This window comes from Tachyglossus aculeatus, chromosome 19, assembly GCF_015852505.1.
Source record: "Tachyglossus aculeatus isolate mTacAcu1 chromosome 19, mTacAcu1.pri, whole genome shotgun sequence".
Lineage (NCBI taxonomy): Eukaryota > Metazoa > Chordata > Mammalia > Monotremata > Tachyglossidae > Tachyglossus > Tachyglossus aculeatus.
The window spans coordinates 1147494-1173497 of NC_052084.1; the positions used below are offsets into that span (position 1 = coordinate 1147494).

The window sequence follows — 26004 nt, forward strand, 5'->3', positions numbered from 1 at the left end:
CAATAATAATGGCATTTGTTAAGCGCTTACTATGTGCAAAGCACTGTTCTAAGCGCTGAGGGGAGTACAAGGTGATCAGTTTGTCCCATGTGGGGCTCACAGTCTTAATCCCCATTTTACAGATGAGGGAACCGAGGCTCAGAGAAGTGAAGTGACCTGCCCAAGGTCACACAGCAGACATATGGGGGAGCCGGGATTCGAACCCATGACCTCTGACTCCAAAGCCCGGGCTCTTTCCATTGAGCCACGCTGCCTCTCTATGTCTGTACATATTTATTACTCTCTATTTTTATTTATTTTACTTGTACATGTCTATTCTATTTATTTTATCCTGTTAGTATGTTTGTTTTTGTTCTCTGTCTCCCCCTTTCAGACTGTGAGCCCACTGTTGGGTTGGGACTGTCTCCGTATGTTGCCATCTTGTACTTCCCAAGCGCTTAGTACACTGCTCTGCACACAGTAAGCGCTCAATACGATTGATTCATCCCCATTTTACAGATGACGGAACTGAGGCTCAGAGAAGTGAAGTGACTTGCCCAAGGTCCCACAGCAGACACGTGGTGGAGTCGGGATTCGAACCCATGACCTCTGACTCCAAAGCCCCTGCTCTTTCCCACTGAGCCACGCTGCTTCTCACGCCTTCACGCGCAGGCGCCCCTCCGGCCTCCCTTCATTTATTCATTCAATCGTATTTAGTGAGCGCTTCCTGTACAAGGAAGTACAAGTTGGCAACATCTAGTAATGGTCCCTACCCAACAGCGGGCTCCCGGTCTAGAAGGGGGAGACAGACAACAAAACAAAACATATTAACAAAATAAAATAAAGAGAATAAATATGTACAAGTAAAATGAACAGACTAATAAATATGTACAAACATATATACATATGTTGCTCCTTCAGCCCGTCCTATTCAATGATAATAATGATGGCATTTAATAAGCACTTACTACGTGCAATGCAAGCGCTGGGGAGGTTACAAGGTGATCAGGTTGTCCCTCAAGGGGCTCAGTCTTAATCCCCACTTTACAGATGAGGGAACTGAGGCCCGCCCAGAGAAGTGACTGTGAGCCCACTGTTGGGTAGGGACTGTCTCTATATGTTGCCAAATTGTCCTTCCCAAGCGCTTAGTCCAGTGCTCTGCACACAGTAAGCGCTCAATAAATACGATTGATGATGATGATGATGAAGTGAAGCGACTTGCCCAAAGTCACCCAGCTGACAAGTGGCAGAGCCGGGGTTTGAACCCACGACCTCTGACCCCGAAGCCTGGGCTCTTTCCACTGAGCCATGCTGCTTCTCCCATCATCCCCACTACCCCAAACCCATTCATTCATTCGATCCTATTTATTGAGCGCTTACTGTGTGCAGAGAGCTCACCTCCTCCAGGAGGCCTTCCCAGACTGAGCCCCTTCCTTCCTCTCCCCCTCGTCCCCCTCTCCATCCCCCCCATCTTACCTCCCTCCCTTCCCCACAGCACCTGTATATGTGTATATATGTTTGTACATATTTTTTTACTCTAATTTATTTGTCCATATCTATTCTATTTATTTTATTTTGTTAGTATGTTTGGTTTGGTTCTCTGTCTCCCCCTTTTAGACCGTGAGCCCACTGTTGGGTAGGGACTGTCTCTAGATGTTGCCAATTTGTACTTCCCAAGCGCTTAGTCCAGTGCTCTGCACATAGTAAGCGCTCAATAAATACGATTGATGATGATGATGATGATGATGCAGAGCACTGTACTAAGCGCTTGATCCATGACAACCCCAGCTCCGCCAGACGGCCCCCTCCCCAACCACTGAGTTACGTCCAGTTGCCCCTTTCCCAGGACAGCTGAAGAGGGGCTCAGTTTACCGAGACGAGGGGGGTTGTGCCCATTTGGCAGAAACCCACATCCGCCCCCGCGCCCTCCCCTGGGACCACCGCTCCGTCCAAAACGTTCAAAAGGTCGCGGCTTTGGATTCCCAGGACACGTCGCAACATCTGTCGCTACGGGAGTGGCGGGACGGGAGTTATTTATTTATTTCACTTGTACATTTCTATCCTATTTATTTTATTTTGTTGGTATGTTTGGTTTTGTTCTCTGTCTACCCCTTTTAGACTGTGAGCCCACTGTTGGGTAGGGACTGTCTCTATGTGTTGCCAATTTGTACTTCCCAAGCGCTTAGTCCAGTGCTCTGCACATAGTAAGCGCTCAATAAATACGATTGATTGATTGACTGACGACAAACCAGCTTTATTGAAGCATCCGAGCCAGGCATCGTCATTTGGGTTTTTCCACTTGCTTTCGATTTCCCGTTTTCTGTCCCTTCTTTTTCTTCCTCCTCTTCTTCCCAGGAACTGCTTTTTCCCCGGAAAAGGCGTGTTCCAAATGTCCCGTTTTTTTCAGAGGACTGAATCTCTGCTCTGGCGCAGCCAAGTCCTTCCCGTTCGGGTTTGGACTTGCTCTTATTTTTTCTTTATTCACCGAACGCATAACTCTGAGTTTTCTTCCCATCAATTCCGAATTGTTTAGTTTCAGGGCAAGCTGCACAGCGTCTGTATTCTGTCAAGATAATAATAATAATAATAATAATAATGATGGCATTTATTAAGCGCTTACTACGTGCAAAGCACCGTTCTAAGCGCTGGGGAGGTTACAAGGTGATCAGGTTGTCCCACAGGGGGGCTCACAGTTTTAATCCCATTTTACAGATGAGGGAACTGAGGCCCAGAGAAGGGAAGTGACTTGCCCAGAGTCACACAGCTGACAAGTGGCCGAGCCGGGGCTTGAACCCATGACCTCTGACTCCAAAGCCCGGGATCTTTCCACCGAGCCACGCTGCTTCTCCAATCAATCAATCGTATTTATTGAGCGCTTACTGTGTGCAGAGCACTGTACCAAGCGCCTGATAATCATCAACGAGTTTGCATTTACAACACATTTCTCACGGCCTGTAATCTAGTTACTTTAGTTAGAAGCAGCGTGGCTCAGTGGAAAGAGCCCGGGCTTTGGAGTCAGAGGTCATGGGTTCAAATCCTGGCTCCGCCAACTGTCAGCTGTGTGACTTGGGGCAAGCCACTTCACTTCTCTGGGCCTCAGTTCCCTCATCTGGAAAATGGGGATTGAAGCTGTGAGCCCGGGGGACAACCTGATCACCTTGTAACAGTGCTTTGCACATAGTAAGTAAGCACTGAACAAATACCATCATCATTATTATTATTACTATTATTATTATTTTGTTCCAGAGCACATGATACGACACGATCCCCTGAAGTAAAAATTTATTCTCCAGGTCACATTTACCCCACGATTTGCTCTCCCTTCTAACGCTTAGTGGCAGGCAACATTATCCTCATTTTACTACAGGAAAAAAGGATGGTTCAGAGAGACTGCATGCCAACACATTATTATTATTACTATTATTATTATTTTGTTCCAGAGCACATGATAACGACACGATCCCCTGAAGTAAAAATTTATTCTTCGGGTCACATTTACCCCACGATTTGCTCTCCCTTCTAACGCTTAGTGGCAGGCAACATTATCCTCATTTTACTAAAGGAAAAAAAGGATGGTTCAGAGAGACCGCAGGCCAACACATTTGGCCTTTCATTCTACAAATGAGCTTCAAAACATTGAAAAGCTGCTTTTCCCCGAATACGACGAGGCGGCTGAAATTCTAGAGGTCAATCGTACTTACTGATACTGTGTGCAGAGCACTATAAAGCGCTTAGGATGGTACGCTACGATAAAGGGTAAATACTGCAATTACTACAGTAAAAAGTTGATGATGATGATGATGGCATTTATTTATTCTATTCTATTTATTTTATTTTGTTAGTATGTTTGGTTTTGTTCTCTGTCTCCCCCTTTTAGACTGTAAGCCCACTGCTGGGTAGGGAATGTCTCTAGATGTTGCCAACTTGGACTTCCCAAGCACTTAGTACAGTGCTCTGCACACAGGAAGCGCTCAATAAATATGATTGATGATGATGATGATGATGATGGCATTTATTTATTCTATTCTATTTATTTTATTTTGTTAGTATGTTTGGTTTTGTTGTCTGTCTACTCCTTCTAGACTGTGAGCCCGCTGCTGGGTAGGGACTGTCTCTATACGTTGCCAACTTGGACTTCCCAAGCGCTTAGTACAGTGCTCTGCACACAGTAAGCGCTCAATACGATTGATGATGATGATGATGATTTATTAAGCGCTTACTATGTGCAAAGCACTGTTCTAAGCGCTGGGGAGGTTGCAAAGTGATCAGGTTGTCCCACGGGGGGCTCACGGTCTTCATCCCCATTTTACAGATGAGGGAACTGAGAAGCTGAGTTGCCCAAAGTCACACAGACACGTTCCCCGCCCACGGGGAGCTTAAGGGTTTAGAGGAGAGTTGTACCGTTTCTTTTGCTCCTTCAAAATAATAAGAACAATAATATTTTCGAGCAGGACCGCACCGGGGTGGCGGAGCTGCTCCCGGGGGGAAACCAAGGCGGCCCGGCCCTTACGTACCTCAAACAACACGTAGCCAAACCCCTTGCCCACTCCGGTGACGCCGTCTCGCACGATCCGCACGGCTATTATCTGGCCGCAGTCGGAGAAGTGTTCCTGGACCGAGGCCTCTTCGATTTCTAGAGGTGAGTTCAACACAATCATCATCAGTCGTATTTATTGAGCGCTTACCGTGTGCACAGCACTGTACTAAGCGCTTGGGAAGTACAAGTGGGCAACATATAGAGACGGTCCCTACCCAATAGTGGGCTCACAATGTAACGAACCCCTCCAACAGCCCCCCAGGCCCTAGAGTTATTTGAGGACACCGGTCAGTCGATGGCGTCTCTTCAAACCTCACCTCCCTTCTGTCCTTCTCCAGCCCAGCCCGCAGCCTCCACTCCTCCACCGCTAATCTCCTCCCCGTACCTCGTTCTCGCCTGTCCCGCTGTCGACCCCCGGCCCACGTCCTCCCCCGGGCCTGGAATGCCCCCAATCCCTCTGCCCATCCGCCAAGCTAGCTCTCTTCCTCCCTTCAAGGCCCTGCTGAGAGCTCACCTCCTCCAGGAGGCCTTCCCAGACTGAGCCCCTTCCTTCCTCTCCCCCTCGTCCCCCTCTCCATCCCCCCATCTTACCTCCTTCCCTTCCCCACAGCACCCGTATAGATGTATATATGGTTGTACATATTTATTACTCTATTTTACTTGTACATTTCTATCCTATTTATTTTATTTTGTTGGTATGTTTGGTTCTGTTCTCTGTCTCCCCCTTTTAGACTGTGAGCCCACTGTTGGGTAGGGACTGTCTCTATGTGTTGCCAATTTGGACTTCCCAAGCGCTTAGTACAGTGCTCTGCACATAGTAAGCGCTCAATAAATACGATTGATTGATTGATTGATTCAATCCACCAGGCAACAGTACGGATTGAGGACGTCCTGGGTGTGCAGCACTCTATACTAAGCGCCTGATATCGTTCGATAGCTGTCCACAGAGAACTTCCAGTCTACGGGTAGGGGCAGATCTGCCCTGTCTAATTAACACCGGCCAACGGGTTTAGGGAGGAGAGTCAAGCTAAAGGGAACCCGTCTACGAAGCAGAGGAAATCTACAGCGACTCGCAGACTTGTCTCTCCCAGGACCAATAATTCAATCAATCAATCAATCAATCAAGCGCTTAGTCCATCATCATTATCATCATCAATCGTATTTATTGAGCGCTTACTGTGTGCAGAGCACTCTCCCCCCTTTTAGACTGTGAGCCCACTGTTGGGTAGGGACTGTCTCTATATGTTGCCAACTTGCACTTCCCAAGCGCTTAGTCCAGTGCTCGGCACACAGTAAGCGCTCAATAAATACGAGTGATGATGACGATGATGATGGACTAAGCGCTTGGGAAGTCCAAGTTGGCAACATATAGAGACAGTCCCTACCCAACAGTGGGCTCACAGTCTAAAAGTCTCACAGTCTTAATAATCGCCCCGTAGTTCCTAGGCCCGTAACTATTCTTCTTGAAAAGTCGTATTTATTGAGCGCTTACTGTGTGCAGAGCACTGGACTAAGCGCTTGGGAAGCCCAAGTTGGCAACATAGAGAGGCAGTCCCTACCCAACAGTGGGCTCACAGTCTAAAAGGGGGAGACAGAGAATAAAACCAAACTTTCTAACAAAATAAAATAAACAGAATAGACATGTACAAGCAAAATAAATCATCATCATCATCATCATCAATCGTATTTATTGAGCGCTTACATGTGCAGAGCACTGTACTAAGCGCTTGGGAAGTACAAATTGGCAACATCTAGAGACAGTCCCTACCCACCAGTGGGCTCACAGTCTAGAAGGGGGAGACAGAACAAAACCAAACATATGAACAAAATAAAATAAATACAATAGACATGTACAAGTAAAATAAATAGAGTAATAAATATGTACAAACACATATACATATATACAGGTGCTGTGGGGAAGGGAAGGAGAGAAGGGGCAATAAATTTTGTAATAATTATTACAAATATGTATATGTATAAATATGTATAGACATATATACATATATATAGGTCCATCTGGGGACGTTGCTGCCGGCGGACTCTTCCCACGCCTGCCCCGCAAAAGATACCAGACTGTGAGCCCACTGTTGGGTAGGGACTGTCTCTATATGTTGCCAATTTGTACTTCCCAAGCGCTTAGTACAGTGCTCTGCACATACTATGCGCTCAATAAATACGATTGATGATGATCGGCCGTCTACAGTCCCGTCCCTGCCCCAAACCCGAGAAATCTACTCGTAATCGATTAGCCGGGGGTAACGCCGTTGGTTGAGAGTGGACTGCACTATTCCTCTCCATTTGGAGCCCCCCGGGAAGTGATATTTGTGCATCCCTGATGAGCAGCACCCAAGACACCGTTTTTCTGTGCGGATGCTGAGAACCCGTGACGTGTGCCCTTTAAAAACTTTCGAACACCTTCATTTTGAAGGCGCTGAGAAACTTACTGTAGGCGAGATTCCCCACAAATACCGATCTCTTGTCCCTCTGCAACAAAAAAATTAAAGGCAGGCGGTTAAGAGAAAGGTCAGAGGTGATCAAAGCTACCCGCTTCCCGGATTGGGAATCATCGGACCCTTTCTGTCTTCTGGACGTGGGGAGGAGCAGGGGCTGATAATGGCATTATAATAATAATAATATATAATAATAATATCATGATAATAATGATAATGGCATTTATTAAACGCTTACTATGTGCAAAGCAGTGTTCTGGGGGCTGGGGAGTTACAATAATAATAATAATGGCATTTATTAAGCTTTTACTATGTGCAAAGGTGATCAGGTTGTCCCACGGGGGGCTCACAGTCTTAATCCCCATTTTCCAGATGAGGGAACTGAGGCCCAGAGAAGTGAAGTGACTTGCCCAAAGTCACACAGCCGACACTTGGCGGAGCCGGGATTTGAACCCATGACCTCTGACTCTTTCCACTGCTTTTCAGGGCCAGGGCCCCTCTCCCCTCACCACCTCCCATCCCCGATTCCCTCCCAGAGAAGCGCTCTGGGGTGGGGGTAGGGGAGCCCTGATTTGTTCTTCCTCTTCAGGGCCAGGAATCAATCAATCAATCAATCGTATTTATTGAGCGCTTACTGTGTGCAGTGCACTGTACTAAGCGCTTGGGAAGTACAAGTCAGCAACACATAGAGACAGTCCCTACCCAACATCGGGCTCACCGTCTAGAAGGGGGAGACAGAGAGCAAAACCAAACATACTAACAAAATAAAATAAATAGAATAGATATGGACAAGATAGAGTAATAAATATGTACAAACATATAAACATATCATCATCATCATCATCAATCGTATTTATTGAGCGCTTTCTGTGTGCAGAGCACTGTACTAAGCGCTTGGGAAGTACAAGTCGGCAACATATAGAGACGGTCCCTACCCAACAGTGGGCTCACAGTCTAAAAGGGGGAGACAAAACCAAACATACTAACAAAATAAAATAAATAGAATAGATATGTACAAGTAAAATAAATAAATAAATAAATAGAGTAATAAATCTGTACATACATATATACATATATCCAGGTGCTGTGGGGAAGGGAAGGAGGTAAGATGGGGGGGATGGAGAGGGGGACGAGGGGGAGAGGAAAGAAGGGGCTGAGTGTGGGAAGGCCTCCTGGAGGAGGTGAGCTCTCAGCAGGGCCTTGAAGGGAGGAAGAGAGCGAGCTTGGCGGATGGGCAGAGGGATTGGGGGCATTCCAGGCCCGGGGGATGACATGGGCCTATATATACAGGTGATTACATTTAAAAAGAATCATCATCAACCGTATTTACTGAGCGCTTACTGTGTGCAGAGCACTGTACTAAGCACTTGGGAAGTACAAGAAGTAAAATAGAGTAATAAATATGTACAAACATATATACATATAGACAGGTGATTACATTTAAAAAGAAGAATGGTTTGAAAAGAAGAAGAAAGGAAGAATGATTACATTTCAAATTACTCACAGAAGACGTCTCAGACGCGAGGTCAACCCTGATGCGGAAGCCGTCCGAGATCTGGGTGCCGTTTCTAGGAAAGACGGGAGAAAGCGGACGTTCGGAGCGGCCGCGCAGTCTTCCTGGGGGCGTGTGTCTTGTGTGTACGTGTGGCGGGGGGACCCCATACAATAGTAACAATCGTGGCATTTGTTAAGTGCTATGTGCTGAGCGCTCAGGTAGTTACAAGCAAATCGGGTGGACGCAGTTCTCGCCCCACGTGGGGCTCACAGCCTTAATCCCCCCCATTACGGAGGAGGGAACTGAGGCCTGGAGAAGCGAAGTGACTTGCCCCAAGTCCCACAGCAGGCGAGTGGCCGAGCCGGGATTAGAACCCAGGCCCTTCCCACTCCCAGGCTCGGGCGCTATCCTCTAGGCCAGGCCGCTTCTCTACACATCTATTAAAATCAATTTCCCTGTAGAGAAGCAGTGGAGCTCAGTGGAAAAGAGCCCCGGCTTTGGAGTCAGAGGTCGTGGGTTCAGATCCCGCTCCGCCAACTGTCAGCTGGGTGACTTTGGGCAAGTCGCTTCACTTCTCTGGGCCTCAGTGCCCTCATCTGGAAAATGGGGATTAAGACTGTGAGGCCCCCCGAGGGACAACCTGATCACCTTGGAACCTCCCCTGCGCTTAGAACAGTGCTTTGCTCAAAGTAAGCGCTTAATAAATGCCATTATTATTATTATTAACTGTCAGCTGTGTGACTTTGGGCAAGTCACTTCACTTCTCTAGGCCTCAGTGCCCTCATCTGTAAAATGGGGATTAAGACTGAGAGCCCGCCGAGGGACAACCTGATCACCTTGGAACCTCCCCTGCGCTTAGAACAGTGCTTTGCACATAGTAAGCGCTTAATAAATGCCATTATTATTATTATTATTATTAACTGTCAGCTGTGTGACTTTGGGCAAGTCACTTCACTTCTCTGGGCCTCAGTTCCCTCATCTGTAAAATGGGGATTAAGACTGTGAGCCCTCCGAGGGACAACCTGATCACCTTGGAACCTCCCCTACGCTTAGAACAGTGCTTTGCACATAGTAAGCCGCTTAATAAATGCCATTATTATTATTATTATTAATTTCCCCTTAGCTCTACTCTTTGCTCTTCTCGATGAAAACTGACTTGGGAACTTATTTCACATGTCGGGCTAAAAAACGACGGGGGGCAAAAAAATACCTTTTCAGGGCTTTTGTGGCGGCACTTTCTTCCTTAAAAACAACGTAAGCGTTAATGTTCTTCTGTTCAGGGTGGACCTTCCGCCTGAACGAAAGAGAAAAAGTGGAAAAAAGCGACTTGAGCAAATTCAGTTCGTCTTCCCGCTCCCCCTAACACCACACATTGTACAATCATTCCCTCTAGATCCTTTCCCCGGGCGCTCAGTACAGTGCTCGGCACACAGGAAGAGCTCAATAAATGCCACGGACTGTTTATTCTTTCCTGGTGGGGGGAAAGCGTTGGGCCCGTGCAGATCTGGGCTCGGCTTGCTCACCAGCTGTAAAGTAACAATAATAACTGTGGTATTTGTTTAGCGCTTACTATGTGTCAGGCACTGTAATAATAACAATAATGATGATGGCATATATTAAGCGCTTACTATGTGCAAAGCGCTGTTCTAAGCGCTGGGGGAGATGCAAGGCGATCAGGTTGTCCCACGGGAGGCTCACAGTCTTAATCCCTATTTTCCAGATGAGGGCACTGAGGCCCAGAGAAGTGAAGTGACTTGCCCAAAGTCACCCAGCTGACAAGGGGCGGGGGCCGGGATTTGAACCCATGGCCTCTGACTCCAAAGCCCGGGCTCTTTCCACTGAGCCACGCTGCTTCTCTGCTAAAGCGCTGGGGTAGATAATAATAATGATGATGGCATTTGTTAAGCGCTTACTATGTGCACAGCACTGTTCTAAGCACTGGGGAGGATACAAGGCGATCAGGTTGTCCCACGGGGGGCTCCCGGTCTTCATCCCCGTTTTCCAGATGAGGGAACTGAGGCCCAGAGAAGCGAAGTGACTTGCCCAAAGTCACCCAGCTGACAAGTGGCAGAGCCGGGATTAGAACCCATGACCTCGGACTCCGAAGCCCGGGCTCTTTCCATTGAGCCGCGCCGCTTTTTCCTAAACTTTGTCATATTTTATTTTGTTAATACGTCTTCTAGACTGTGAGCCCACTGTTGGGTAGGGACCGTCTCTATATGCTGCCAACTTGTACTTCCCAAGCGCTTAGTACAGTGCTCTGCACACAGTAAGCGCTCAATAAATACGACTGATTGATTGATTAATATGTTTTGTTGTCCGTCTCCCCCTTCTAGACTGCGAGCCCACTGTCGGGTAGGGACGGTCTCTAGATGTTGCCAACTTGGACTTCCCAAGCGCTTAGTCCAGTGCTCTGCACACAGTAAGCGCTCAGTAAATACGATTGAATGAATGAATGAATGTTGTCTGTCTCCCCCTTCTAGACCGTGAGCCCGCTGTCGGGTAGGGACCGGCTCTAGATGTTGCCGACTTGGACTTCCCAAGCGCTTAGTCCAGTGCTCTGCACACAGTAAGCGCTCAGTAAATATGACTGAATGAATGAATGAACATTGTCTGTCTCCCCCTTCTAGCCTGTGAGCCCGCTGTCGGGTAGGGACCGTCTCTAGATGTTGCCAACTTGGACTTCCCAAGCGCTTAGTCCAGTGCTCTGCACATAGTAAGCGCTCAATAAATACGATTGAATGAATGAATAAACTGTTTGGGCTCCCTCACTACAGACCAGAGGGCAAACCCAGCCTACGGTCAATGGCCACTGGACGCGTAAAAGCGGCCAAACTACTAGGCAAAGGGCCGCGGAACACAGAATACGTCGAGGCCATTTTCTAGACCGTGAGCCCGCTGTTGGGCAGGGACCGCCTCTAGATGTTGCCAACTTGGACTTCCCAAGCGCTTAGTACAGTGCTCTGCACACAGTAAGCGCTCAATAAAGGCAACTGGATGAATGAATGAACGAGGCCGGGCTTTCTGTCTCCGCAAGGCCGGCAGGAGAAGCAGATCTTACTTGATGGCCGCTAGCTTTTTGGTGGCAATGCCCTCCGCCGGGATCTTTCAAGGAGAAACAGAGAGAGGCCTTGAGGTTAAATGAGCGCACGCGTCTCACTTTCCAAGCGCGAGTTTACAGAAATAACGGTGAACGATAAATAAAATCTCTCATCGAGCCGATTTAAAGGTTTCAACGAGTCTGTTAAAGACGCCTGTTCCAACACAATCGGGGGGGAAGAATAAAATGCAGTGAAAGTGAAAAAGCTGTGATTCCTCAGAGGACAATGAAGTCACGATCAGCAGCTCACTCAGTCGTACTGAGCGCTTTCGGTGTGCACAGCGCTGTACTAAGCGCTTGGAAAGTACCACAACAGAGACAATCCGTGCCCACAAAAAGCTCACTGTCTCTGAAAGCTTGGTACCTTTCCATATTTTTTTTTCCTCCTCTGACTTTCTTGCCAGATAACCAAGCGCTTAGTACAGTGCTCTGCACATAGTAAGCGCTCAATAAATACGATTGATGATGAATGACTTCCAGCAGAAGTGCAGGCTCACCCCGGCAAGGCCGCTTTTTGAGCCCTCGGGGATTAAACCTGGTATTCATTTTACCCCAGACGAAGAAAATCTTGGAGGGGAAGATTAGCTGCGACCTAGCTTCATGTGATAAACAGTTCATAATGAACCCCCGCAGCTTAAAACAGTGCTTTGCACATAGTCAGCGCTTAACAAATGCCACTATTATTATTATTATTATTATTATTTGAGGGTGGTCTATCAACCAGTTATTGTTTAGCTCACAAATTCCAGCTAGCGGACCGGCTAAGATAGTGGGAAGTTCCTCCTCTCTAGACTGGGAGCCCATCATTGGGTAGGGACTGTCTCTATATGTTGCCGATTTATACTCCCAAGCGCTTAGTACAGTGCTCTGCACATAGTAAGCGCTCAATAAATACGAATGAATGAAGTGCCAGTGCTTTTTATAAGGTCCAAATATCATTTTGGCTTTCCTGTAGCCGACCGCTACCGTGGGTGAGAGTTTGGAAGAATGGAAGCCCATGGCACCCAAAGCCTAGAAGTTGGAATTTCCTCCATCAATCCCTCGACGGTATTTGAGCACTTACTACGGGATGGGTACTGTACTAAGCGCTTGGGAGTGTACGGTAGGGCAGAATTAGAAGAAGTGTTCCCAGCCCGTAACGAGCTGACAGTCTAGAGGGGGAGGCGGGTGTTAATATAAAATCCAAAACTTGGCCCGCAACTGGGGCCCATTTCACAAGGGGGTTTTTCACTTCCTTTTATTATAATAATGACGGCATTTATTAAGCGCTTACTATGTGCCAAACACTGTTCTGAGCGCTGGGGAGGTTACAAGGTGATTAGGTTGTCCCATGGTGGGGGGCTCCCAAGTCTTCACCCCCATTTTCCAGAAGAGGGAACTGAAGCCCAGAGAATAATAATAATAATGATGGCATTTTTGAAGTGCTTACTGTGTGCAAAGCACTGTTCTAAGCGCTGGGGAGGTTCCAAGGTGATCAGGTTGTCCCACGGGGGGCTCACAGTTTTCATCCCCATTTTTCCCCATTTTCCAGATGAGGGAACTGAAGCCCAGAGAACAATAATAATAATGATGGCATTTTTGAAGCGCTTACTGTGTGCAAAGCACTGTTCTAAGCGCTGGGGAGGTTCCAAGGTGACCAGGTTGTCCCACGGGGGGGGGGTCACAGTTTTCATCCCCATTTTCCAGATGAGGGAACTGAGGCCCAGAGAAGTGAAGCGACTTGCCCCAAGTCACGCAGCTGACAAGCGGCGGAGCAGGGATTTGAACCCACGACCTCGGACTCCAAAGCCCGGGCTCTTTCCACTGTTATGTCTTCTAGACTGTGAGCCCACTGTTGGGTAGGGACTGTCTCTATATGTTGCCAACTTGGACTTCCCAAGCGCTTAGTACAGTGCTCTGCGCACAGTAAGCGCTCAATAAATACGATTGATTATGTGGGGTTGGGGCTCTAAAAATTTGCCAATTGTTAACAAATTCTGGGTTCCCACGGGCTTTGAGGTTTGGGTGCAGCGCCCAAGCGCTTCCAACAGACTAGCCCGTAGGCTCGTGGCGGGCAGGGGCCGTGTCTGTCGACACTGTTACGTCGTACTCTCCCAGGCGCTTAGCACAGTGCTCTACTGCCACTACTCGTGATTCCCGCCGTTAAAAGTCTGGTATCCCTTCCCGGGCCGACCTCGGAAGCAGCCGATGTCAAACGAGACCCTCTGCCCGATGAGGCCATCAAGGAAAGGAGCCGGAGTTGGGGTTTGCACAGATCCTTTGTGTTTGTTTGAAGAATCAATCAATCAATCAATCGTATTTATTGAGCGCTTACTGGGCTCAGTAAGACTCCAAAGCAGAGGCCGGATTTCCCATCTCTGACTGACCATTTTGATGCTGGCGATGCCGAACTTGTTTTATTTTAGACTTCTAGACTGGGAGCCCGTTGTTGGGTAGGGATTTCCTCTATCAGTTGCCGAATTGTACTTTCCAAGCGCTTAGTACAGTGCTCTGCACACAGTAAGCGCTCAATAGCCCCCTCCTCCACCTTACCTCCTTCCCCTCCCCACAGCACCTGCGCATATGTTTGTACGTATTTATTACTCTTTATTTATTTTACTTGTACATATTTATTCTATTTATTTTATTTTGTTAATGTTTTGTTGTCTGTCTCCCCCTCCTAGCCTGTGAGCCCGCCGCTGGGTAGGGACCGTCTCTAGATGTTGCCAACTTGGACATCCCAAGCGCTTAGTAGTGATGGCATTTATAAGCGCTTACTAGGTGCAAAGCACTGTTCTAAGCACTAAGCAGTACAGTGCTCTGCACACAGTAAGCGCTCAATAAATATGATTGAATGAATGAATTCCTTGGGTACCTTGTACATGTTTACTATTCTACTTATTTTATTTTGTTAATCTGTTTGGTTTTGTTGTCTGTCTCCCCCTTCTAGCCTGTGAGCCCGCTGTTGGGTCGGGACCGTCCCAATATGTTGCCAACTTGGACTTCCCAAGCGCTTAGTACAGTGCTCTGCACACAGTAAGTGCTCAATAAATACAATTGAATGAATTAATTTCTTGGATACCTTGTACATATTTACTATTCTATTTATTTTATTTTGTTAATCTGTTTTGTTGTCTGTCTCCCCCTTCTAGACTGTGAGCCCGCTGTTGGGTAGGGACTGTCTCTATATGTTGCCAACTTGGACTTCCCAAGCACTTAGTACAGTGCTCGGCACACAGGAAGCGCTCAATAAATACAATTGAATGAACTAATTTCTTGGATACCTTGTACATATTTACTATTCTATTTATTTATTTGTTAATCTGTTTTGTTGTCCGTCTCCCCCTTCTAGACTGTGAGCCCGCTGTCGGGTAGGGACCGTCTCTAGATGTTGCCGACTTGGACTTCCCAAGCACTTAGTACAGTGCTCGGCACACAGGAAGCGCTCAGTAAATACAATTAATTGAACTAATTTCTTGGATACCTTGTACATATTTACTATTCTATTTATTTATTTGTTAATCTGTTTTGTTCTCTGTCTCCCCCTTCTAGACTGTGAGCCCGCTGTTGGGTAGGGACCGTCTCTAGATGTTGCCGACTTGGACTTCCCAAGCGCTTAGTCCAGTGCTCTGCACACAGTAAGCGCTCAATAAATGATTGAATGAATGAATTCCTTGGATACCTTGCACATATTTACTATTCTATTTATTTTATTTTGTTAATCTGTTTTGTTGTCCGTCTCCCCCTTCTAGCCTGTGAGCCCGCTGTCGGGTAGGGACCGTCTCTATATGTTGCCAACATGGACTTCCCAAGCGCTTAGTCCAGTGCTCTGCACACAGTAAGCGCTCAATAAATACGACTGAATGAATGAATACGACTGAACAAATGAATCAAGAAATACGATTGAACGAACGAATAAATACGATTGAACAAATGAATGAATGAAGACAGAAGCCAACTTACCACGGAGCGGAATCGAACGGATTCTATCGGCCCGTACTCCTTAAAAATCGACTTGAGTTTCTAAACGAACGAAACGGCGGCGAGCTCGCCTTAGTTCTCCCGAATCCCTCTGCCGCTGGCTCGGCGGTTTATTCCTTTCGCTTCCCCACCACGGGACAATCCTCTTAAGCGCTTAGTCCAGTGCTCTGCACGCAGTAAGCGCTCAATAAACACGATTGATGAGGATGATCCTCTGATTTGCCCATTTTCCCAGCAGAGTTCGGTGGGAGGGAACTAGGGGCTCTTCCGGACGCCTCGGTCCCGATGGGCCGACACCGAGAAGGAAGAAGCGTTTTCCGAGGATTAAAAGGGGGCTCTCCCTCCCTCCCTCTCCCGGCAAACTCGCACCCCATCCCTCTCTGCGGCAAAGCCTCGTTCCCCCCGCGTCTTGACGACCCCACGTAGGCGACCCCGGCGCCCACCTTCTTATTACAGGAGACGGGTAAGTTCCCGACGAAGACCGTTCTGTCATTCTTTAAGCGCTCCACTTCCGAGTCGGACGCTTTGCCGCCCGCATCCCCGGCTTCCCCTCCGGCCCGAGAACTCCCTCCTTTCCGCTTCTCCGTGGCCTGGGTTTCCCTTTCTTCCTCTTCGTCGTCGGCACGGGCCAGGGCACTCTCCCTGGGTCCGAAAGACAAAACAGCTGCGGTTCGATTCAGTTTAATCGGATTTTCCCAGCGCTTACCGTGTGCGGAGCGCTGTAGTAGGCGCTTGGGAGAGTAGAGTACAACAATAAACGGACACGTTCCCCTCCCACACCGAGCTTCCAGTCTCCGGCTCTCTCAAGGATCCCTGCTTCTCTAGAAACAGGCATTTTGCGCTTTTTTAAATCTGTGCGGGCGGTTACCTATTTCTTCGTCCTATTACAACTGAACCGCTCCCTGCTATAGTCTCATTCTTTCTCCTGCTTCTCTAAATAATAATAATAATAATGATAATGACGGCATTTATTAAGTGCTTACTATGTGCAAAACACTGTTCTAAGCGCTGGGGAGGTTACAAGGTGATCAGGTTGTCCCACGGGGGGCTCACAGTCAATCCCCATTTTCCAGATGAGGGAACTGAGGCCCAGAGAAGTGAAGTGACTTGCCCAAAGTCACACAGCTGACAACTGGCAGAGCTGGGATTTGAACCCATGACCTCTGACTCCAAAGCCCGGGCTCTTTCCATTGAGCCACGCTGCTTCTCTAAATCATTTTTGGCTGCCCCCTCTAGACTTTATGCCCATCTTACCTCCTTCCCTTCCCCACAGCACCTGTATAGATGTTTGTACATATTTATTGCTCTATTTATTTATTTTACTTGTACATATCTATTCTATTTATTTTATTTTGTTAGTATGTTTGGTTTTGTTCTCTGTCTCCCCCTTTTAGACCGTGAGCCCACTGTTGGGTAGGGGCTGTCTTTGTATGTTGCCGACTTGGACTTCCCAAGCGCTTAGTACAGTGCTCTGCACACAGTAAGCGCTCAATAAATACGATTGATTGATTGATTGATTGATAGAGGCCAGGATTTGGGTCTCGCTACGGTTGGGTTCTCCCAGGCGATCGGTACAGTGCTGAGGGCTCAGGAGGCGCTGAAATACGTGACTGCTGGCTGGATTAATTTTCTTCAGACGTTCACAGGGAAAAATAATAATAATACTAATAATAATTGGCATTTGTTAAGCGCTTACTATGTGCAAAGCACTGTTCTAAGCGCAGGGGAGGATACAGGGTGATCAGGTTGTCCCACGTGGGGCTCACAGCCTTAATCCCCATTTTACAGATGAGGGAACTGAGGCCCACAGAAGTGAAGTGACTTGCCCAAGATCACACAGCAGACATGTGGCGGAGTCGGCATTCGAACCCATGACCTCTGACTCCAAAGCCCGGGCTCTTTCCACTGAGCCACGCTGCTTCTCTGAAAAATGAAAAGGAGATTCTTCCCGGCCCCAGAAATATTACCCACGGTGGCATTTGTTAAGTGCTGACTCTGCGCCGGGCACTGAACTAAGCGTGGGGGTAATAATAACAACGATGGCATTTATTAAGCGCTTACTATGTGCAAAGCACTGTTCGAATCAATTGTATTTATTGAGCGCTTACTGTGCGCAGAGCACTGTACTAAGCGCTTGGGAAGTACAAGTTGGCAACATAGAGAGACGGTCCCTATCCAACAGTGGGCTCACAGTCTAGAAGGGGGAGACAGAGAACAAAACAAAACATATTAGCAAAATAAAATAAATAGAATAGAAGCACTGGGGAGGTTACAAGGTGATCAGGTTTCCCCACAGTCTTAATCCCCATTTTCCAGATGAGGTCACTGAGGCCCAGAGAAGTGACTTGCCCAACGTCACCCAACTGACTACTGGTGGAGTCGGGATTTGAACCCACAACCTCTGACTCCAAAGCCAGAACTCTTTCCACTGAGGCACGCCGCTTCTCACGGATACAACGCAAATCAGGACGGACCCAGTCCCTTGGCTCACGGTCTCCGTCCCTATTTTTCAGAGGAAGGAACTGAGGCAGGGAGAGGTGAAGTGACTTGCTCAAGGCCACAGAGCAGACAAGGGGCAGGATTAGAACCCGGGTCCTTCCGACTCCCAGCCCGCGCTCCATCCAGTAGGCCCCGCTGTTTCTCAGCTCTAAGAGCTAAAGGGGCACGTCCCGTACCTGTCTGCTATCCTCTGGTCTGCAAGGGACGGGTTCTTCTTCTTCTTTTTCTTCTTGGCTTTTTTCCGAAGCGGTCCCGGCTCCCCGGCGGAGGCCGTCGGGGTTTCGGCCTCCTCTTCCTCTTTCCTTTTCCTGGTGGCCTCCTTTCAAAAGGGTCGGAAGCGTGGATTCATTCTGTCCCACTTTCTCCCGGGCATCCGCTCCTTTTGCTTCCACCCTGGGCTCCGGGAACACCCCCTCCCGCCCCCACCCCACTCCATCCATTCGTTCACTCAATCAATCAATCAATCGTATTTATTGAGCGCTTACAGTGTGCAGAGCACTGCACTAAGCGCTTGGGAAGTCCAAGTTGGCAATATAGAGACGGTCCCTACCCAACAGTGGGCTCACAGTCTGGCGGGGGGGCAGGGGGGAAGCGCTCATCTTTATTGAGCGCTTACTGTGTGTGGACTTCCCAACTGCTTAGTACAGTGTTCTGCACACAGTAAGCGCTCAGTAAATACGATTGAATGAATGAATGAATGAATGCAGAGCACTGTGCTGAGAGCTTGGGGAAAAAAATAAATCGAATAGATATGTACAAGCAAAATAAATAGAGTAACAAATCCGTGCAAACATATATCCATATATACAGGTGCTGTGGGGCAGGGAAGGAGGTAAGATGGGGGGGATGGAGAGGGGGACGAGGGGGAGAGGAAGGAAGGGGCTCAGTCTGGGAAGGCCTCCTGGAGGAGGTGAGCTCTCAGCAGGGCCTTGAAGGGAGTCATTGAGACTATCTCCATTGGGATTAATAAGAGCAGTTATTGAGCGCTTACGGTGTGCAGAGCACTGTACTAAGCGCTTGGGAAGTCCAATCAATCAATCAATCAATCGTATTTATTGAGCGCTTACTATGTGCAGAGCACTGTACTAAGCGCTTGGGAAGTCCAAATTGGCAACACATAGAGACAGTCCCTACCCAACAGTGGGCTCACAGTCTAAAAGGGGGAGACAGAGAACAGAACCAAACATACCAACAAAATAAAATAAATAGGATAGAAATGTACAAGTAAAATAAATAAATAAATAAGTAAATAAATAAATAGAGTAATAAATAAGTCCAAGGTGGCAACATCTAGAGACGGGCCCTACCCGACAGCGGGCTCACAGGTTAGAAGGGGGAGACGGACGACAAAACAAAACAGATTAAGAAGCACCGGGCAGCAGCAGCGGGGGCTAGGTATGGCGGAGCCTCTTGGGTCGACGCCCCCGTCCCCCGTCTTACCGTGGGCGCGGGCAGGTAGAGGGGCTGGGCCGGGGCGAGGGGCAGGTGGAAGAGGGAGGCCAAGGCCCCCTCTCTGCCCCGGGCCCGCCGGGCCCCCGATAGACTCCCCAACACCTGCCCGATGCGGTACTCTCCGGACGGGCCGGGGGCTGTGGATGATGCAGCGCCGGGCCTCCTCTGCCTCCTCTTCTTCCTCTCGGCCTCGCTGCAACCGGACACACCCCAATCATAATAACACTAGTATCTGCTAAGCGCTGTTCTAAGCGCTGAAGGTGGATAGAAGTAGCGCGGCTGAGGGGAAAGAGCCCCGGGCTTTGGAGTCGGTGGTCGTGGGTTCAAAGCCCGGCTCAACCAATTCATTCACTCATTCATTCAATCGTATTTACTGAGCGCTTACTGTGCGCAGGGCACTGGACTAAGCGCTTGGGAAGTCCAAGTTGGGAACATATAGAGATGGTCCCTACCCAACAGTGGGCTCACAGTCTAGAAGATTCGATCATATTTATTGAGCGCTTACTGTGCGCAGGGCACTGGACTAAGCGCTTGGGAAGTCCAAGTTGGCAACATCTAGAGACGGTCCCTACCCAACAGTGGGCTCACGGTCTAGAAGATTCAATCGTATTTCTTGAGCGCTTACTGTGTGCAGAGCACTGTACTAAGCACTTGGGAAGTCCAAGTTGGCATCAAATAGAGACGGTCCCTACCCAACAGTGGGCTCACGGTCTAGAAGATTCAATCGTATTTATTGAGCACTTACTGTGCGCAGAGCTCTGTACTAAGCACTTGGGAAGTACAAGTTGGCAACATATAGAGATGGTCCCTACCCAACAGTGGGCTCAGTCTAGAAGACAGCTGGGTGACTTTGGGCAAGTCACTTTACTTCTCTGCGCCTCAGTTCCCTCATCAGTAAAATGAGGACTAAAACTGTGAGCCCCCCATGGGACAACCTGATCACCTTGTAACCTCCCCAGCGCTTAGAACAGTGCTTTACACATAGTAAGTGCTTAATAAATGCCATCACTACCTGTATATGTTTGTACGTATTTATTACTCTTTATTTATTTATTTTACTTGTACACATTTATTCTATTTATTTGATTTTGTTACTATGTTTGGTTTTGTTGTCTGTCTCCCCCTTCTAGCCTGTGAGCCCGCTGTTGGGTAGGGACCGTCTCTAGATGTTGCCAACTCGGACTTCCCAAGCGCTGAGTACAGTGCTCTGCACACAGTAAGCACTCCATAAATACGACTGAATGAATGAATGATTATTATTATTATACAAGGTGAGCAGGTTGTCCCACTTGGGGCTCACAGTCTTCGTCCCCATTTTACAGATGAAGCGCTAAATAAATGCCGTTATTATTATGATTATTATGAGGGAACTGAGGCCCAGGGAATAATAATAATAATGGTACATCTTAAGCACTTACTACATGCCAAGCACTGGGGGAGATACAAAGTCATCAGGTTGTCCCACATGGGGCTCACAAACATCATCCCCATTTTACAGATGAGGGCACTGAGGCCCAGAGAACATTATTATCATTATTATTATTATTATATAAGGTGAGCAGGTTGTCCCACTTGGGGCTCACAGTCTTCATCCCCATTTTACACATGAAGCCCTTAATAAATGCCATTATCATTATTATTATGAGGGAACTGAGGCCCAGAGAATAATAATAATAATAATAATCATGGTACATCTTAAGCGCTTACTACATGCCAAGCACTGGGGGAGATACAAAGTAAACAGGTTGTCCCACGGGGGGCTCACAGTCTTCATCCCCATTTTACAGAAGCAGCAGCGTACAGAAGCAGCGTGGCTCAGTGGAAAGAGCCCGGGCTTTGGAGTCAGAGGTCATGGGTTCGAATCCTGGCCCCACCACATGTCTGCTGTGTGGCCTTGGGCAAGTGACTTCACTTCTCTGGGCCTTAGTTACCTCATCTGTCAAATGGGGATTAAGACTGTGAGCCCCACGTGGGACGACGTGATCACTTTGTATCCCCCCAGCGCTTAGAACAGTACATATTTATTACTCTATTTATTTATTTTACTTGTACATATCTATTCTATTTATTTTATTTTGTTAGTATGTTTGGTTTTGTTGTCTGTCTCCCCCTTCTAGACTGTGAGCCCACTGTTGGGTAGGGACCGTCTCTATATGTTGCCAACTTGGACTTCCCAAGCGCTTAGTACAGTGCTCTGCACATAGTAAGCGCTCAATAAATATGATTGATTGATTTGCACATAGTAAGCGCTTAACAAATGCCAACATTATTATTATTATTATTACAGATGAGGGCACTGAGGCCCAGAGAACAATAATAATGATGGCATTTGTTGCCAACTTGGACGTCCCAAGCTCTTAGCCCAGCGTTCTGCACACAGTAAGCGCTGAATAATTACGATTGATTGAATGAATGAATTTATGAAGTGCTTACTATGTGCCAAGCACTGTTCTAAGCGCTGGGGAGGTTACAAGGTGATCAGGTTGCCCCACGTGGGGCTCACAGTCTTCATCCCCATTTTACGGATGAGGGAACTGAGGCCCAGAGAAGTGAAGTGACTTGCCCAAAGTGACACAGCTGGCAACTGGTGGAGCCGGGATTTGAACCCATGACCTCTGATTCCCAAGCCCGGGCTCTTTCCACTGAGCCACGCTGCTCCTCTGAGGGGAAGGGGAAAGGGAAAGAAGGGAAAGGGAAAGGGAAAGAAGGGAAAGGGAAAGGGAAAGAAGGGAAAGGGAAAGGGAAAGAAGGGAAAGGGAAAGGGAAAGAAGGGAAAGGGAAAGAAGGGAAAGGGAAAGAAGGGAAAGGGAAAGAAGGGAAAGGGAAAGAAGGGAAAGGGAAAGGGAAAGAAGGGAAAGGGAAAGGGAAAGAAGGGAAAGGGAAAGAAGGGAAAGGGAAAGGGAAAGAAGGGAAAGGGAAAGAAGGGAAAGGGAAAGAAGGGAAAGGGAAAGAAGGGAAAGGGAAAGAAGGGAAAGGGAAAGGGAAAGAAGGGAAAGGGAAAGAAGGGAAAGGGAAAGAAGGGAAAGGGAAAGGGAAAGAAGGGAAAGGGAAAGGGAAAGAAGGGAAAGGGAAAGAAGGGAAAGGGAAAGAAGGGAAAGGGAAAGAAGGGAAAGGGAAAGAAGGGAAAGGGAAAGAAGGGAAAGGGAAAGAAGGGAAAGGGAAAGGGAAAGAAGGGAAAGGGAAAGGGAAAGAAGGGAAAGGGAAAGAAGGGAAAGGGAAAGAAGGGAAAGGGAAAGGGAAAGAAGGGAAAGGGAAAGGGAAAGAAGGGAAAGGGAAGAAAGGGAAAGGGAAAGAAGGGAAAGGGAAAGGGAAAGAAGGGAAAGGGAAAGAAGGGAAAGGGAAAGGGAAAGAAGGGAAAGAAGGGAAAGAAGGGAAAGGGAAAGAGAAAGAGAAAGGGAAAGGGAAAGGGGAAGGGAAAGGGGAAGGGAAAGGGGAAGGGGCAGGGGACGGGGACGGGCAGGGGAAGGGGAAGGGGAAGGGGAAGGGAAAGGGAAAGGGAAAGGGAAAGGGAAAGGGAAAGGGAAAGGGAAAGGGAAAGGGAAAGGGAAAGGGAAAGGGAAAGGGAAAGGGAAAGGGCCTCTCACCCGCTCCGCCATAACGGTCCCTCCTCTTCTCCTTCGGCCGCCATGGCTGCGGTCCCGCGACGGCCTCGCGGGACGCACTTCCGGCGGCCGCAGCCAATCCGCGGCCGGAGCGCCGAGGCCCCGCCCCCTCCTCCCCGTCCCGCCAATCAGAGCCAAGGGCTGCGCCGAGGCCCCGCCCCCTGCTCACCGCCCAGCCGCCCATCAAAGGCGTAAGCTGCACCGTGACCACGCCCCCGGGGCGTCCGCCAATCAGAGCCACGTGCTGCGCACAGACCACGCCCCCTCTTCCCCGCGGCGATCAGCCGCCGATCAAAGGGGTTTGCGGCGCCGTGACCACGCCCCCTGGGGCATCCGCCAATCAGAACGACGTGCCGCGCACAGACCACGCCCCCTATTCCCGGCCGCGAGCAGCCGCCAATCCAAGGAGTGCGCTGCGCCGCGACCACGCCCCCGAGGCAGCTGCCAATCAAAAGCGTGAGCTGCGCCGTGACCACGCCCCCGGGGTATCCGCCAATCAGAGCCACGTGCTGCGCACCTACCACGCCCCCTCTTCCCCGCTGCGATCAGCCGCCAATCAAAGGGGTTTGCGGCGCCGTGACCACGCCCCCTGGGGGGGGCATCCGCCAATAAGAGCCACGTGTTGCGCACAGACCACGCCCCCTCTTCCCCGCCGCGCGCAGCAGCCAATCAAAGGCTTGCGCTGCGTCATGACCGCACCCCCGAGGCAGCTGCCAATCAAAAGCGTGAGCTGCGCCGTGACCACGCCCCCTGGGGGGCATCCGCCAATCAGAGCCACGTGCTGCGCACAGACCACGCCCCCTTCCCCTGTGACTATGAGCCCCCCGTGGGCCAAGCTGATCACCTTGTAACCTCCCCAGTGCTTAGAACAGTGCTTTGCACATAGTAAGCGCTTAATAAATGCCATTATTATTATTATTATTATTATTATTGTTAGGTGTAGCTTCCAATTCTCTCTCGTCCTGAGTGCGAAACCAACCCCTTCTGTATCTTGAGATGGTTGAGGGGTGGGGTTCCTCCTCTCAATGCCCAGCACAGAGAAGGCTTCCAATAAATACCAGGGAAGCAGCGTGGCTCAGTGGAAAGAGCCCGGCCTTTGCAGTCATTCATTCATTCAATCGTACTTACTGAGCGCTTACTGTGTGCAGAGCACTGGACTAAGCGCTTGGGAAGTCCAAGTCCGCAACATCTGGAGACGGGCCCTACCCGACAGCGGGCTCACAGTCTAGAAGGGGGAGACAGACAGCAAAACAAAACGTATCAACAAAATAAAATAAATAGAATAAATATGTTAATTCATTCATTCATTCATTCAATCGTATTTATTGAGTGCTTACTGTGTGCAGAGCACCGGACTAAGCCCTTGGGAAGTCCAAGTCGGCAACATCTAGAGACGGTCCCTACCCGACAGCGGGCTCACAGTCTAGAGGGGGGAGACGGACAATAAAACCAAACATATTAACAAAATATAATAAAGATATAGAAGTAAAATAGAGTGATAAATATGCAATAATAAATAATAATAATGATGATGGCATTGGTTAAGTGCTTACTATGTGCAAGGCACTGTTCTAAGCGCTGGGGGGGGGGGATACAAGGTGATCAGGTTGTCCCACGGGGGGCTCACAGTCTTCATCCCCATTTTACAGATGAGGAAACTGAGGCTCCGAGAAGTGAAGTGACTTGCCCAAGGTCACACAGCAGATATGGCGGAGTCGGGATTCGAACCCACGACCTCTGACTCCCAAGCCCGGGCTCTTTCCACTGAGCCACGCTGCTCCTCTGAGGGGAAGGGGAAGGGCCACTCACCCGCTCCGCCATGATGGTCCCTTCTCTTCAAACATATATTCATTCTTTCACTCAATCGTATTTATTGAGCGCTTACTGTGTGCAGAGCACTGGACTAAGCGCTTGGGAAGTCCAAGTCGGCAACATCTAGAGCCGGTCCCTACCCGACAGCGGGCTCACAGTCTAGAAGGGGGAGACAGACAAGACAAAACATATTAACAAAATAGAATGAATAGAATAAATATATAGAAGTAAAATAGAGTAATGAATATGTACAAACATATATTCATTCATTCAATCGTATTTGTTGAGCGCTTATTGTGTGCAGAGCACTGGACTAAGCGCTTGGGAAGTCCAAGTTGGCAACATATAGAGACGGTCCCTACCCGACAGTGGGCTCACAGTCTAAAAGGGGGAGACAGAGACTCCAGCCGCCCTCACGGCAAGAGTCCCGAAGCCGAATCGGGGCCGTCGTTGCGGCCGAATCATCAGGAACGTGATTCACCGAGGTCCTTTCTTTGCCGGGCGAGGCCCCTGCCCGAAGCGGCAGGTCTCTTTCTCCCCCTCTCTTATTTCATCATCAATCGTTATTTATTGAGCGCTTACTGTGTGCAGAGCACTGTACTAAGCGCTTGGGAAGTACAAATTGGCAACATACAGAGACAGTCCCTACCCAACAGTGGGCTCACCCCGACAGAGAGGTGAGAGAATAATAATAATAATAATGGCATTTGTTAAGCGCTTACTATGTGCAGAGCACTGTTCTAAGCACTGGGGGGGGGGGGATACAAGGTGATTAAGTCGTCCCACGTGGGGCTCACGGTCCTAATCCCCATTTTTCAGATGAGGTCACTGAGGCTCAGAGAAGTGAAGCGCCGGCAGACGTGTGGCGGAGCCGAGATTCGAACCCACGACCTCCGACTCCAAAGCCCGGGCTCTTTTCCACTGAGCCACGCTGCTTCTCTCCGCTTCCCACCGTGTCCGAATCCGGGCTCTCTCTCCTCTCCGCCGAGACCGACTCCATCCCGGGGGGCCGGCGGGCCCATTTTAAACCGGGAGCCCACCGTTGGGTAGGGACCGTCTCTATACGTTGCCAATCTGTACTTCCCAAGCGCTCAGTCCAGTGCTCTGCACATAGTAAG

The 26004-nt window shown here is 48.8% G+C and overlaps 1 protein-coding gene across 1 annotated transcript; it reads right to left on the bottom strand.

Annotated features, from left to right (window-relative positions):
• Positions 1 to 2217: 2217 nt before the first annotated feature.
• Positions 2218 to 24918, bottom strand: RBM34 (RNA binding motif protein 34). The gene is made up of 11 exons (XM_038761403.1): positions 24884 to 24918; positions 19461 to 19665; positions 18197 to 18339; positions 15965 to 16163; positions 15504 to 15563; positions 11523 to 11566; positions 9672 to 9755; positions 8471 to 8534; positions 6961 to 7000; positions 4494 to 4612; positions 2218 to 2542 (listed from the first exon to the last, which is right to left on the bottom strand). The coding sequence occupies exons 1-11, from the start codon at positions 24916 to 24918 to the stop codon at positions 2261 to 2263; spliced, it is 1275 nt and encodes a 424-aa protein (XP_038617331.1). The 3' UTR covers positions 2218 to 2260.
• Positions 24919 to 26004: the final 1086 nt, after the last annotated feature.

Bases quoted from the DNA above. Each gene is read 5' to 3' on its own strand.
- RBM34 (XM_038761403.1), bottom strand. From the start codon at position 24,918: ATGTTTGAAGAGAAGGGACCATCATGGCGGAGCGG. The intron at 18,340-19,460 runs GTAAGACGGGGG...CCCTTTTGAAAG, and splicing joins TCTACCTGCCCGCGCCCACG to GAGGCCACCAGGAAAAGGAA. The intron at 2,543-4,493 runs GTACGTAAGGGC...TTATCTTGACAG, and splicing joins TTGGCTACGTGTTGTTTGAG to AATACAGACGCTGTGCAGCT.